At 38.8% G+C, this 14,270-nt stretch overlaps 1 protein-coding gene across 2 annotated transcripts in view; it reads right to left on the minus strand.

Moving 5' to 3' along the window:
- Positions 1-5,345: 5,345 nt before the first annotated feature.
- ACSL3 (acyl-CoA synthetase long chain family member 3) overlaps positions 5,346-14,270 on the minus strand; it is a 72,773-nt gene continuing 63,848 nt past the window's right edge. For both annotated transcript variants that reach the window (XM_046644059.1, XM_046644058.1), the window contains 2 exons: positions 14,026-14,183; positions 5,346-6,088 (listed from right to left, as the gene is read on the minus strand). In XM_046644059.1, coding sequence (XP_046500015.1) covers positions 5,931-6,088; positions 14,026-14,183 — 316 coding nt within the window. In that variant the 3' untranslated portion in view covers positions 5,346-5,930. The remainder of the gene's footprint in view (positions 6,089-14,025; positions 14,184-14,270) is intronic.

Genomic DNA, 14,270 nt, shown 5'->3' on the forward strand with positions numbered 1-14,270 from the left:
TGCTTTCCAAAATAAGATGAGCTATTGATCAATTGAACAGGTTTCAAACAGATTCTGGTGGCTACTGGTGACCATGGCTATAGAAGAGCATCTTTCCTTACATTTGTGGGAACTTCCTTTTATTCTCAGAGGTTTTGCCACAATCCTTTCGAGGCAGAAATCGTTCAGGCCCAGCGAGGTGAGTAAGTGATGCTAGGTCAGTGCTGAAGCTGAGCTGAGGGCTACTATGCAGGGCAGGCAGAGCACGTAGCAGGGGAAAGGAAGGTGCCCTGGGCTGGCCTGGGAAGTACTCAAAAGGGGCAGGAGGCCGCAATGGGTTTGGGTGGCTGAGGGACCATGAGGGCCATCTCTCAGCACCAGACTCCAGGCCTTCCAGGCCCACACATTGCTGGGTTGTTAGAGTTAATATTTTATACATGAGCACCTTCCCGCCCCTCTCCATCCTTAGCAACCAGCCTGAACACCCTGCCCATCCAGGCCTGTCGTTAAAGCCATTCTCTGATCCCATTCAGCCATTTAGTCTTCAACATCCTCCCCTTTTCCCATTTCAGACGCTGAGTACTTCTGAGGAATGACGAGGTCCGGAATATGTCCATGAGGGCTGACAAAGCCCAATGGCCAAGACGGGCATTGGAGCTAAAGGCTTTGATCAATAAAATCTTGAAAGCTGGGGCATCAAATTATTTGGACAAGATAGTGGCAGGTTTTTCATTCCTATTTTTTGAATGAATATGGGATTTTGCAATATCACGGAACCAATCTTCCACACTGTGTTCTTCGAACAGCTACCATTTTGTTTTTTCCCAGTGGGAAGCTGGGAGTCAGGGATGGGGGGACCCTTGTCTCTCACTTAAAACTTTTTCTCTTCATACGACTATGGTCATTAAGGAAAACCAAAGTGAATGATTCCTAAATTCCTCACATTTCATGGTAAAGCACAAACACTTTAGAAAGAAAAAGACTGTGTCTTAAAATATCAATAGATGTAAGCCACAAAACCAAAAAAGTCCTCAATAGGACTAGAAAGAGTCCTCAATAATTTTGTCAATAATTTCTTTCAGATTGCAAAAAGATCCTGAAACCAAAAAGTTTGAAAACTGCTGTCTTAGTCACCACTTAGCCATGTGAAAAATCATACAGGGACAAAATCCTATGATTGTAAAATTTTGATAAAGTCTTTAGGGACTGCCCCTCCCTTATTCAACATGTGAGGGTTCATACAAGTTCTAAAAAAATTAAAAACTACGAATGTGAAGAAAGTGGGAAAATCTAGTTATGATGCACTCTTCAGTCAACATCATTTATAAATGAGAAACCCCACAAACACGGTCACTGTGGGGAAATCTTCACCTGTAGCTTGCCCTTGACTAAACATGAAAGAACTCACCGGGAATCCTGTGAAGAAACCCTGCACATGCAGACAGCGTGGGAAAACCTGTAGCTCATCCCTCTCTCAAAATGAGAAAACACGTTCCAGAAAGAAAAATCTGTAAGTGCACTAAATGCGGGAAAATTGTCAGCATCAAAAAAACCCATACTGGAGAGAAGCTATACTTCCATAAAAGTAACCTGTGCAGAAAAGGCTTCAACCTGACACCCCGTTTTATTGGTAACAGAACTCACACAGGAGAATAGCCTTTCTTCACAAAGAACAAGGATTAATCTAACGAGGAATCACCAAATGGGAGAAGTTGCTTCTGAATGAATCTCACCAGAGTCAACAGTATTCAAAGGTATCAATAAATAAGGACAGTAATGAGGAAGGGTTGGTGAAAAGTGTTTTCAAAAGTCTGAACTGAACTAGAAAAATGCACATAACATTAAACATGGACACATATGCATTTCCATTATAATTTTGTTAACATTTTTAATCACTGAGTTATTGAATGCCTCCTCAGGGGCCTAGGCACCATGTTAAGGCTCTGGGGCCAGAAGTGTTTCTGAACTGGATGTGTCTTGCAGCCTACATGTTTGACCGTGGACCCATTAGAAGGGAATGAGACAAGCTGGGCTTTTTGGCAGGGGGTTGGGTGGGTGGATCAGATCGAAGATAACATATTTTACTACTTAAATCAGGTTACATGTGTGTACACAGCCTGCTAGTATACAGTATGTCCACAGAATCTTTCCATAACAATACAGACGCAACTGCCTCATCCTAAGATTACAGATGTATTTTGTGCAGTAGAAATATTAAGCTACCAATGTTTAAAAGAATAATCTGAGCAAAGTTAATGACAGAGAAATAAGGCACAATGATCTCTTTACGTTGATGCAAGAAAACAGTGAAGCTGCTAGACGCTTAATTGAAGGTTCTGCCAGTTACAGGATGATGTAGAAAGACCTACTTTTTAAAAAGTATGTTAGTATAAAGGTGCAGGTTATACCCAGCTTTGTCAGAAACAAACAGGAACTGATAGTTGAAGGCAAGGAAGGGTTGGTTTCTGAGACAACATGGCATGACAGAACTCTTCCTCCCACAACTATAGGATTAAATGTTGGCACAAAATCTAGATATTTTACGGTTGCCACATTGCTTCCCCCCCAAATTTTAATTTATCATCTCTATTCAAGACTCATGTTATGCAAATATTGTTAACAGGAGAAAACATTTCATCAGCACTGACTTTAACATGTCGACAGCAGAGCTTCTGCACTGTCAAAACCGAAAGGCAGGAGTGGGAAGGAGGAGGGGAGGGCAAGCTGGATGGAAGGATAGAGGGCTAGAAGAATGCTAGCAGATTAAGCAGATTAAGAACAAAATTTCTAGAACAAGACATTTCCCTTCAAGTGGATTGGTAGGCCAACAAAGGAAATTCCCCAAACTCTTTTTTCAGCAAGTAATTCAGGAATGTCAATGCAAGTTTAACTTTTACTATGAAGAGTTTTTTTTTAGAAAAATGAAATACTGAGTTTCACCATCAGAAACTTTTTTACGTATCTTTATTCTTCAAACTTCATGTCAAGTTACAAATAAATAATCCATACCATGTAGTTATGTTGCTTCTTTAGGACATACACTTCCTCAAGCAGAAAACAGCAATAACCAAGATGACATTGAAAATGAACTCATGGTAAACACCCAATTGTAAGTATACTGAAAGGGTACATTACATTTCAGTGTGGTCCAGTATGTACACTGTTTAAAAGCAGATCCCCCTTCAAAACGCCACAGATGCACATAATCTTCCTACAAAAGAAAGAACCCACACATCAGAGATTGTTTTTAAGTTTTAAAGTTGTATCACAGGGAGTAATTGTTTAAAAACTATAAAATCTTGTGTATATTAGCAGCAAAAAGTTATTCCAAACTAACCTACTTTTAAACATTGCTGGAAAAACTGCAAGCTTTAGAGAACATCACGGATATTGAAGGCGTTACTCAGAAACACAGCAGTACTTAGAAAGTAGACACCACTTTTAGTTTTGTTCTGTTATCAGTAAAAACGTTAATGTAAGTTGAGGCTTAAAATCCCAGCAGGGGAAGGGGATCTGTAGGGAAAGGAGAGAAGTGGAGGCGGCCACCAATCCACGAGCTATCAACTGCTGAGCTTACTGGAACAGGAGAGGTTTAAGAATTCTTCACACAGCTTGCATTTCCAGAAAACAATAGTTCTTAGACACCATTCTTTCAGGCTCCATGGTCGATTTTCGGATGCGTGGATCTAATATTTGTGCGTGCATTTAATATTTGAAATTCATGAAAGTTTTCCTCCCCAAGTATCTTCTGGTTAAACCAGTATTTCTTTTAACGGAATTACAGCTGTCTTGTGTTTTTCTTTTAAATCAACCAACTTTTTCTTTTTGAAAGGGTAATATTAAAAGATGCTATTTTTCAAGTGACTCAAGCTGGGTGGGTGAGAGAGTAATTTGTTTGAAGGGGATTCTACTTACTTCATTCCACATTCTGCTGTGGCATCTGACACCTGGCATCTGATATTTTAGTACCAAAAGGAACTATAAAAAATGAGCAGCATGGAACTAGATACAGATTAAACCAGCCTTATTAGGTGTTTCTGAAAAGAAACAACTTTTATTCTGAATCAGTGATAGGGTACATATTCATGATACTATTTGAAGTCACAATTATACTGATCTCTCCCCTTTGAAGCACTGAACTTTTTTGTAAATACAACTTTTCAAAAATCATTTGAAAGCAAACAATTATTCTAAAGATAAAGCATGAGTAACAAATTCTCTCCACCCACCCTGACTTTCATTTTTAGATCACACCATCCTGATAAAGAGGTTCCATTTAGTTTCCTTCACATTTTTACTTCTTCTTGGCAGTTTTTCCAAATTTTTCCAATTTTATGAAAATTTAAACTATGATGAGGAAAGCATTCAAAACATAATACAAATATACAAAAATACAAGAAAAGCTCAAAACAAAACACCATATTGTAATATCACCAAATATGACGTGTTTGTGACATGACCCAGACTCACAGGGCCCTGGGTCTTCAACACTCCCAACATCCTACACAGATCTACTTTCCTATCTTTCCTTTTTTTTTTTTTTTTTTTTTGCCTTTGATGCCCGAAGTAACTGAGAATCAGGAAAATAACTCATACGAAAAACATGGTACCTGCGATTTTTTAAAGTCCTGATTTGAACACATCTTAACTAGTGCAATATTACTCTTGATAATGTTCAAATAACGAGAGACAAGCAACACATCTGTAAAGACTATGTATCATACATAGCAATGTTTTTAGAATCACAAAGAATGCTCACACTGACACAAAAACCTGCAAATTAAATCTTAACTCACCTCATTACAAAGTTAATTAAAGTCCCATGAGTCTTAGTAAGAATGCTGTACTCAGAGCATTCTAAATTATTTCATGTTCTAGTGCAGAAAGGTTATGGGAGAAGGAAAAGGTAAGGTGCTTTTTTAATAAGCTACCAACAGACACTGACGCACACACACTCCCCACCCAAACCATCAAAAGAAATTCCTAATTTTGAAATGAGATATATGATTAAACGTCTAGACTAAAAGTAGGAGAGTGGGATAGAATAATTTTCCTTGACTAATGTGTCATAAATATACATATGGTCCAGGAAATAAAGAACTTTCTATCCTTTGTTTTTTAAATTGTACCCTAACTTTTAGAATTGCCTGGATAGTCCCCTAGTTTCAGAAGCTAACGGGCAGACTGTGTACGCTGACGGGAAGCTATACAGACTCATTACCCAGTGCTGTGACTACACGCTGTGTTTTCTTCTTTACTATTAAATCATAACCCTCTATTGCTATTTTGTTTCATGCAGCACCAACCAAACTTCGATTTTTTCTAATAAAAAATAAATATATAAAGAAGACGATGTCAGGCATATATTCACAAGGTCTCAATTTCTTAAAACGTTAAGTATGGGTATATTTATTTCTCTCAAATGCTTACAAGACAATAATTACACAGCAACAAATCTTTTGTTCAACAATGATTTGATTGATAGGCATTTGAAATTTACATAATTCCACATCCATACCCTTGCATTTTTAAATACTGTAAGTAAAAAAGCCCCCCAAATAACCAATTCTTATATTTCCTATTTATCCCTCTATACATCCAAACTTTAAAAAGTTACAAACTGAACATTATACAGAACATATAAATCATGTTTAAAAACTTGAGGTTTTAAAATCACTGTTCCCCAGTATGATTCAGAAAGTCCTCATGCTGACAAGTGCAGTCCTAGGTGGGAAAGTGAACTGGAGGAGGGAAGAAAGAAGAGACAGACACAAGTTTGCTGTCTTAATATTTTACTAATCCTGTGGGTTAAAAATGGTGATGTCATGAGAAATAACAGTTTAGGTTTAATATGAGGAATGGAGTTCGCCTCACAGTCTGAGACATGCATTTCAAGTATTTCCCTATTTGATCTGAGCTCCCTGTAGCAAACTGATGCTGAAAGACAATAATTATTTTCTTCCATACATTCGCTCAATGTCCGCCTGGTAATGTGTTTTAAGCTCTTTGCGTTTCAGCTTGAAGGCATCTGTCACCAGACCAGTTTCAGGGGTCCACGGTTCAGGGCTCAAACGAATTTTTACTGGAATTTCAAACTTTTCCAGACTTGCTGAGATAGTAAAACAAACAAACAAAAAAGAAAACGTAAATGCAAAGGCATGAAAAATGTATAATTACAATTCTTAGCAAACAGTCTAACTTCCCCAGCCTTTGAGCATGCGTCAGAATGTACAACCAATGGCCCATGAAACTCACATCTAAGCAATCTATCCCTCAGAAACACTAGTATAAGTAAAAACACAGATATGCATGAGCACAGCAGCAAAAAACTGTTTAAAAAATCTACACATCCATCAATAGAATGAATTAGACAAATTATGATATAAGCATAAAACAGAATACAATTCAGTCATCAGAAATGAGTTAGATCTATATGGGATGGGTGTGTAAAGAGATCTGTAATATATTGTTAGGTCCAAAAAAAGGCAAGTTATTTTTTAATACCAGATAAACTTATCTGCATCTAGACGTGTAGGACGAGAAGGACACACACCAATCTGTAACGCGTATACTTCTAGGGGCTAAGATCCGGGATTAAGGCAAGGGGAACACCACTTTTTACATTATATCTATCTGTTTTCTTTGAATTTATTATAAAGATCATAATCCCTTTAGAAACTAAAAAACAATAAAGTTTAAAGAGAACCTTCTAACTGAACCAGGACACTCACTGTGAGCTGTGAGGACAGAGTGTCTGCTCACTACTGTGTCCCCAACACACTGTCTGATACCCAGTGCACTCTCAATGATGGAGGGAGGGAGGGAAAAGAGAGAGAGATCGTTTTAAGACACACATTTCCTTAGTAAGACTTATTTTTCCAGCATTCATTCAACAAATATCTATTGAAAAAGACTGTAAAGTGCTTTTACTAAACAGTCTTTAAAAATACAAAAATGAATAGTTTCTGCTTTCAAGTGGTATAGACTCTAACAAGGGGAAACAGGTGAATACCTAGCCATAATTATATATATATATTTTTAAAAAGTACTAAGTTAAAGGTATAAGTGCCTTGGGAGCAAAAGAGATATATTAACTCTAACTTGTAAAAATAAACATTGTAGAGATAACAAACAGTTTTAGTTCTTCAAAGATTAAAAGTACTTCAGGAGTGGTTTCCAGGAGGAAAAACCACTATGAGCACGGGCAGTCAGGCACGGACCACAGGACTCAAGGGACAGGGGAGTCTGGCACTACTGAGATGTCCGGGAAACTAAGAAAGCTAGCACGAAAAAGACCACGTAAATTTTTAAATTTCAAAGTGCTCAACATTGCATGCCATGACCTGACTTAAAATTATGTTCACTGTATAGCAACATCATCTAAACCAGTGTTTTGGGAAAATAAACACAGTTACACCCATGGGACCAGCTGGAGAAATAAGGACTGCAATAATTTGAGTATTTCATCCTATTCTGTTATCGATATATTTGTATATACGTTCAATTTAGCAAATATTTTTGTTTTCTTCCCTCTTTTTCTCTTATCTAACATAATGTGTATTGATAAGTTAGCTTTATCTCATGGTATTTACAAAGTTACAGGATAGCAAAGGAGAAGAGCAAACATCACTCGTGGAGTTTGCATCCTCTTATGGGGAAGAGGCGAATGCATTTTCAGTTGTTTGCAGAACAGTTGTGTCATGTTAGCCTGAAGTCTGACTCTGCTATTGTCTTTACTTGGAAATTAACTATTAACTAAGATGTACATGGATGCCAAGCTGGCAAGGGGTGGACTGTGACGGTCAGTTCTATGCGTCAACTGGGCTGGGCCAGAGCTCCCAGTTATTCAGTTAAACACTAATCTAGGTGCAGCTTTGAAGGTATTTTGTAGAGGTGATTAAGTCTATAATCAGTTTCCTTTACATGAGGGAAATTATCCTAAATAATCTCAGTGGGCCTGCTTCAGGCAGCTGAAAGGCCTTGAGGACAGAGCTGAGGGCTCCTCACGCAAGAAGCAATCCCGCCTGTGGGCAGGAGCTCCAGCCCATACCTGAGAGTTCCCACTGACCCTTCAACAGGCTGTTCGCCTGCCTGGCCCCAAACTACCACGGAAACCAATTCTTTACAATAAGTCTCTTAACATACACATATAGCCAACTGATTCTGGTTCTCAGGTGTAAACCTAATTTAGATTTTGCTTAAGAATAAATTTGGATCCATTTTTCACATCACATATAAAAAACTACCTCAAAAGGATTAAGGATCTAAATGTAAAAGCTAAAACTATACAAGTCTTAGAAGAAAACGCAGGGGTATAACTTGGTGACTTGGATTAGGCAATGGTTTCTCAGATGTGACACCGAAGCACAAGCAACAAAAGAAAGAAACTGTGTTCTATCAAAAGTCAAACACAGCGGTGCAGCAGTTCAATTCACCCGGCTCTGCTTCAGAAAACCAGAGTTCGTCAGTTCAGATCCGGGACACAGACCTACACATTGCTTATCAATCCATCCATGCTGTGGCAGGCATCCCACACATAAATAGAGGAAGATGGGAATAGATGTTAGCTCAGGGCCAGTCTTCCTCAGCAAAAAGAGGAGGAGTGGCAACAGATGTTAGCTCAGGGCTAATTGTCCTCAAAAAAAAAAACAACAAAACAAAACAAAAAAGCAAAACTGTCATGCTTCAAAGGATACCATCAAGAAAGTAACACAACCCACAGAATGGGAGAAAATATTTACAAATCTCCTATCTGATATTGAACTTGTATCTGGAATATACACAGAACTTATACAACTCAATAACAAAAAGACAAAAAACCTAATTAAAAAGATGGGCAAAGGTTTGATTGACATCAGCATCATGCTGGAGTGAGCTCATCCCTTAGTCTCTCCCCACTAAGAGACAAGGAAAAGGACATTCACACAACACAACAGACGTCTTAGACATCCACAGAGCCATATGCCTGAAGATGGACCACCCAGGAGGCAGTGGAAGGAGGTAAGGCGATCTCTCCCTCCCAAGCAGTAGTGATCTAGGGCATGGGACCTCGTCAGCAGCCGGCATGTGACACTGAGAGGAGAAGGGGAAAACGGCAGCCCACTGTGGGAATGACTGTGCTCATGGAGCTGCCCTGCAGCCTGTGAGAACACTCCACACCAAGGCAGCAAAGCAATCGCGGAGGTGTTCACATCAAGCTGAGCAGCGCAGGCCGGCAGAGAGAAGTGCAGAGTTAGGGCATGTGGGATCTGGCATGCCAAAGACAGAGCCCCTCCCCTCACCACCTGGCACACCAGCTCAGCCAGTAGGCCAGAACAGGGATCCCCGCCAGAGCGCCTGCACATATGTGTGTAAAGCAGCAGCATCCAGTGGGCAAATGCAGACAGGCCCTGTCTTCAGAGCTTCCAACGGACAGGCACATCTGCCAGGGTGGCAGAGGGCTCAGGAAACCCCACTCCTGCTCCCCACTCAGTGGTGGCAGGTGGAATCTGTGACCAGACAGGACCACTATGTGTTAGCAAAAGTCCACCTCATCTAATAGCATGAAGAGGTAGATTAACACTCCAGACCAGAAGGAAAATGACAAGAACCCAGAAATCTATCCTGAAGTCACAGAAATTTACAATTTAAATGAGAGAATTCAAACTAGCTATCATAAAAATATTCAACAAGTTACAAGAAAACTCAAAGACAGTTTAATGATCTCAGGAATAAAATTAATGAACAGAGGGAATTCTTCACAAAAGGGACTGAAACTATTAAAAAAAATCAGAAATGTTAAGAGATGAACAACACAATGAATGAGATAAAGGAAAATCTGGAGTCCTTAAAAAACAGAGCTGATATTATGGAGGAGAGAATCAGTAATTTACAGGACAGAAACAGAAATGTTGCAGATGGAGGAGAGAGAGCTAAGACTGAAAAGAAACAAAAAGATTCTCCGAGAAATATATGACTAAACTAGGAAATGCCACACAAGGATTATAGGTATTCCAGAGGGAGAAGTGAGGGAGAAAGGAACAAAAAGCTTGCTCAAAGAAGTAATAGCTGAGAACTTCCCAAACCTGAGAAAGGAGATGGAAATACATGTAAATGAAGCTAATAGAACTCCTAATTACATCGACGCAAAAAGACCTTCTCCAAGACATATACCATTAAAATTGGCAAATGTCAACAAAAAAGAAAAAATATCAAGGGCAGCAAGGCAGAAGAAAACAACCTACAAAGGAACCCCTATTGGGCTTTCCGCAGATTTCACAGCAGAAACATTACAGGCTAGGAGAGAGTGGAATGAATAGATTCAAAATACTGAAAGACAAAAACTTTCAGCCAAGAATACTCCATCCAGTGAAAATATCCTTCCGATACGAGGCAGAAACAAACACTTTCCCAGATAAACAAAAGCTGAGGGAGTTCATCACAAGAGTCCCCCCTACATGAAGTGATTAAGAAGGACCTCATACCTGGGGTAAAAAAAAAAAGCAAAAAAGAAAGGGTTTACAAAGCCTTGAGCAAGGAGATAAACCAACAACTACAGCAAAGTTCCAGAGTACAGAGTCAACTTAGAAAAATCAGTTGCATTTCTATAGTCTAATAACGAACTAACAGAACAAGAACTCAAGAATACAACCCCATTTAAAATTGCAACAAAAAGAATAAAATACCTAGGAATAAATTTAACCAAAGAGGTGAAAGACCTATACAATGAAAACTATAAGACATTATTGAAAGAAATCAATGATGACATAAAGAAATGGAAAGATAGTCCATGCACATGGATTGGAAGAATAAACATAGTTAAAATACCCATACTAGCAAAAGCAATCTACAGATTCAATGTAATCTTAACCGAATCCCAATGACATTCTTCAGAACAAAGAATCCTAAAATTCATGAGGCAACAAAAGACTCCCAATAGCTAAAGCCATCCTGAGAAAAAAGAACAAAGCTGGAGGCATCACAATCCCTGACTTCCAAATATACTACAAAGCTTCAGTAATCAAAACAGCATGGTACTGGTACAAAAACACACACACATATCAATGGAACTGAAATGAAAGCCCAGAAATAAAACCACACATCTACGGAGAGCTAATCTTCAACAAAGGAGCCAAGAAGATACAATGGAGAAAGGAAAGTCTCTTCAATAAATGGTGTTGGAAAATTGGACAGCCACATGCAAAAGAATGAAAGACTACTATCTTTCGCCATACAATATTAACTTAAAATTGGTTAAAGACTTGAAGGTAAGGCAGAAAACCATAAAACTCCTAGAAGATATAGGCAGTACACTCTTTGACATCGGCCTTGGAACATCTTTTTGAATACCATGTCAACTTGGCCAAGGAAAACAAAAGAAAAAAATCAACAAATGGGACTATGTCAGACTAACAAGCTTCTACAAAGGAAACCAGGAACAAAACAAAAAGACAACCAACCAACTGGGAGAAAATATCTGCAAATCATATATCCAACAGGGGGTTAATGTCCAAAATATATAAAGAACTCACAATTCAACAACAAGAAAAACCAAACAACCCAATCAAAAAATGGGCAGAGGATACGAACAGCCATTTTTCCAAAGAAAATATACAGATGGCCAATAGGCACATGAAAAGATGCTCAGCATCACTAAACAATAGGGAAATGCAAATCAAAACTACACCTTAGATATCACCTTACACCTGTTAGAATGGCTATAATTACCAAGACAAAAAATAACAAATGCTGGAGAGGATGCGGAAAAAAGGGAACCCAAATACACTGCTGGAGGGAATGCAAACTGGTGCAGCCACCATGGAAAACAGTATGCAGATATCTCAAAATATTAAAAATAGAAATACCATATCATCCAGCTATCACATACTGGACATTTATCCAAAGAACTTGAAATCAACAATTCAAAGAGACTTATGCACCCCAATGTTCACTGCAGTATTATTCACAATAGCCAAGATGTGAGAGCAACCCAAGTGCCCGTTGACTGATGACTGGATAAAGAAGATACGGTGTATATCTGTATCTATATCTATATCTACAGATATATATACAATGGAATACTACTCAGCCACGAAAAAGGACAAAATTGCCCCACTTCCAACAACATGGATGGACTTTGAGGGTATTATGCTAAGCAAAATAAGCCAGAAAGAGACAAACACCACATGATTTCACTCATATGTGGAAAATAAACACATGAACAAAGAGAACAGATTAGTGGTTACCAGAAGGGAAGGAGAGTGGGGATTAGGGGGTGGGCATAAGGGGTAAAGAGGCACATGTGTATGGTGACTGACTAATAATAATGTACAACTGAAATTTAAACAATGTTATCAACTATTATGACCTCAATAAAATAGTGATTAAAAAAAAATGGGCAAAGAATCTGAATACACATTTCTCCAGAGTAGATATACAATGGCCAGTAAGTACATGAAATGATGCTCAACATCATTAGCCACCAGGGAAATACAAATCAAAACCACGGTGAGTGATTACTTCATGCCCCCTAGGATGGCTAGACTCAAAAGCATGATCAATAACAAGTGTTGACAAGCATGTGGGGAAACTGGAACCCTCATACAACACTAGTGGGAATGTAAAATCGTGCCACCATTTTAGAAAAAAGTTTGAAAAATATTCTGGAAAACAGTCTGGTAGTTTCTCAAAAGGTTCAACATAAAGTTCATGCAGGCCCAGCAAGTACATTCCTAGGTGTCTAACCAAGAAAAGTAAATACATCCACACAAAAACTTGTATACAAATGTTCATAGCAGCATTATTCACTAACAGCCAAAAGGGGAAACAACCTAAATGTCCACCAATTGATAAATGGATAAACAAAGTGTGATATACACCATATGATGAAATATTACATTACAATAAAAGGGAATGAAGTATTGATAGAAGACACAACAAGGAAACATGGATGAACAATACACTAAGTACAAGCCAGTCACAAAATATCAGATACTGTATGATTCTACTCATACAAAATCTCCAGAAAAGGCGAATCTACAGCAGCAGGAAGACTGTGGTTGCCAAGGGCTGGGGTGGCTGGAGGGTGATGGGGAGGGACTGCTGACAAACATGGGATTTCTTTCCGGAGTGACAACAATGTTCTAAACTGTGGTGATGGGTGTACATCTCTGTGAATACAAACTACCTAACGGTACACATTAAATGGATGAGTTGTTTGGTACGTGAATTATATCTCAATAAACCTGTTAAACATAAAATTTAAAAATAAGAGGTAAAAATGTATATAAACATAATTATGCTTAATTATTAATGCCTCAGTATTCCACTTAGAAATTATGTAGGTTTCTAATGACTATCCATTAATTAGCTCAATTTAACATCAGTCCAAGGTTTTGAGTTACCCAAGAATGCTGGCATTATGTTCAATCTGACATACTACAAAACATAATTTAAAGGGTCAGAATAATGATTTCATCTGATTAAATGCAATTTACATTTTTCGTAACCTTGAAGAACATATCCCAGGAGAATAAAAATACATACTTGTATAATACTTACTGGTGATGACTCAGAAGGTATAGCTGTTTTTATTAAACCACCTATATTAAACTAGCCTCATCGCGCCCCAGTCAACACACACACACAAAGTGGGTACAGGACCTATTAATACAACCAACTACCAGTACACTAACAGTGCAGAAAGGGCAGAGAAGAGTTCTGGACGGTCCACTGTGGACTGGGGGGGGCCAGGAAGCTGAGCAGGGTCTTGGGAACAGGCGAGGGACGTGGAGAAATGGCCAGTCCGGAAATCAGAAGCTGCAGAGGTGAGAACGCTCTGATACAGGGAGCCAAAGTCAGGATTTGGAGTGGGTGCAGAGGACATGTGCGTCCCACAGACGGGCTTGAATGGGGGACGGATAAGTATGTTCTTCCATCTACTAGGAAGATAGGATTGGTTTCTGGGCAGAAAATGATGTAGGCAAAGCCTTGGAATGTAACAGCATGAATCAATTTAAGTACTCTCTTCCCGCCCCAGGTCTCAGAATCAGTTTCACAGTCACTCACCTGAAATAGCAGCTTCAGAAAGCACTTTGAGTACCTCGTTTTCCATTTCACAACTGTTACACAGCTCCTCCCAAGTCCCTTTCAGGCCTTTCTTTCTAGCTAGTTCTGTTAGTTCCTTTTGATTTGGCACAACAAATCCAATGACGTAAGAATGATAACTGAAATACATGAAGGATAGATTAGGGAAGGAACTCAATGACAAGCCATGTTCACCACAGTTACTGATTACATTGACATTTCGGTAG

This window comes from Equus quagga, chromosome 17, assembly GCF_021613505.1.
Source record: "Equus quagga isolate Etosha38 chromosome 17, UCLA_HA_Equagga_1.0, whole genome shotgun sequence".
Classification (NCBI taxonomy): domain Eukaryota; kingdom Metazoa; phylum Chordata; class Mammalia; order Perissodactyla; family Equidae; genus Equus; species Equus quagga.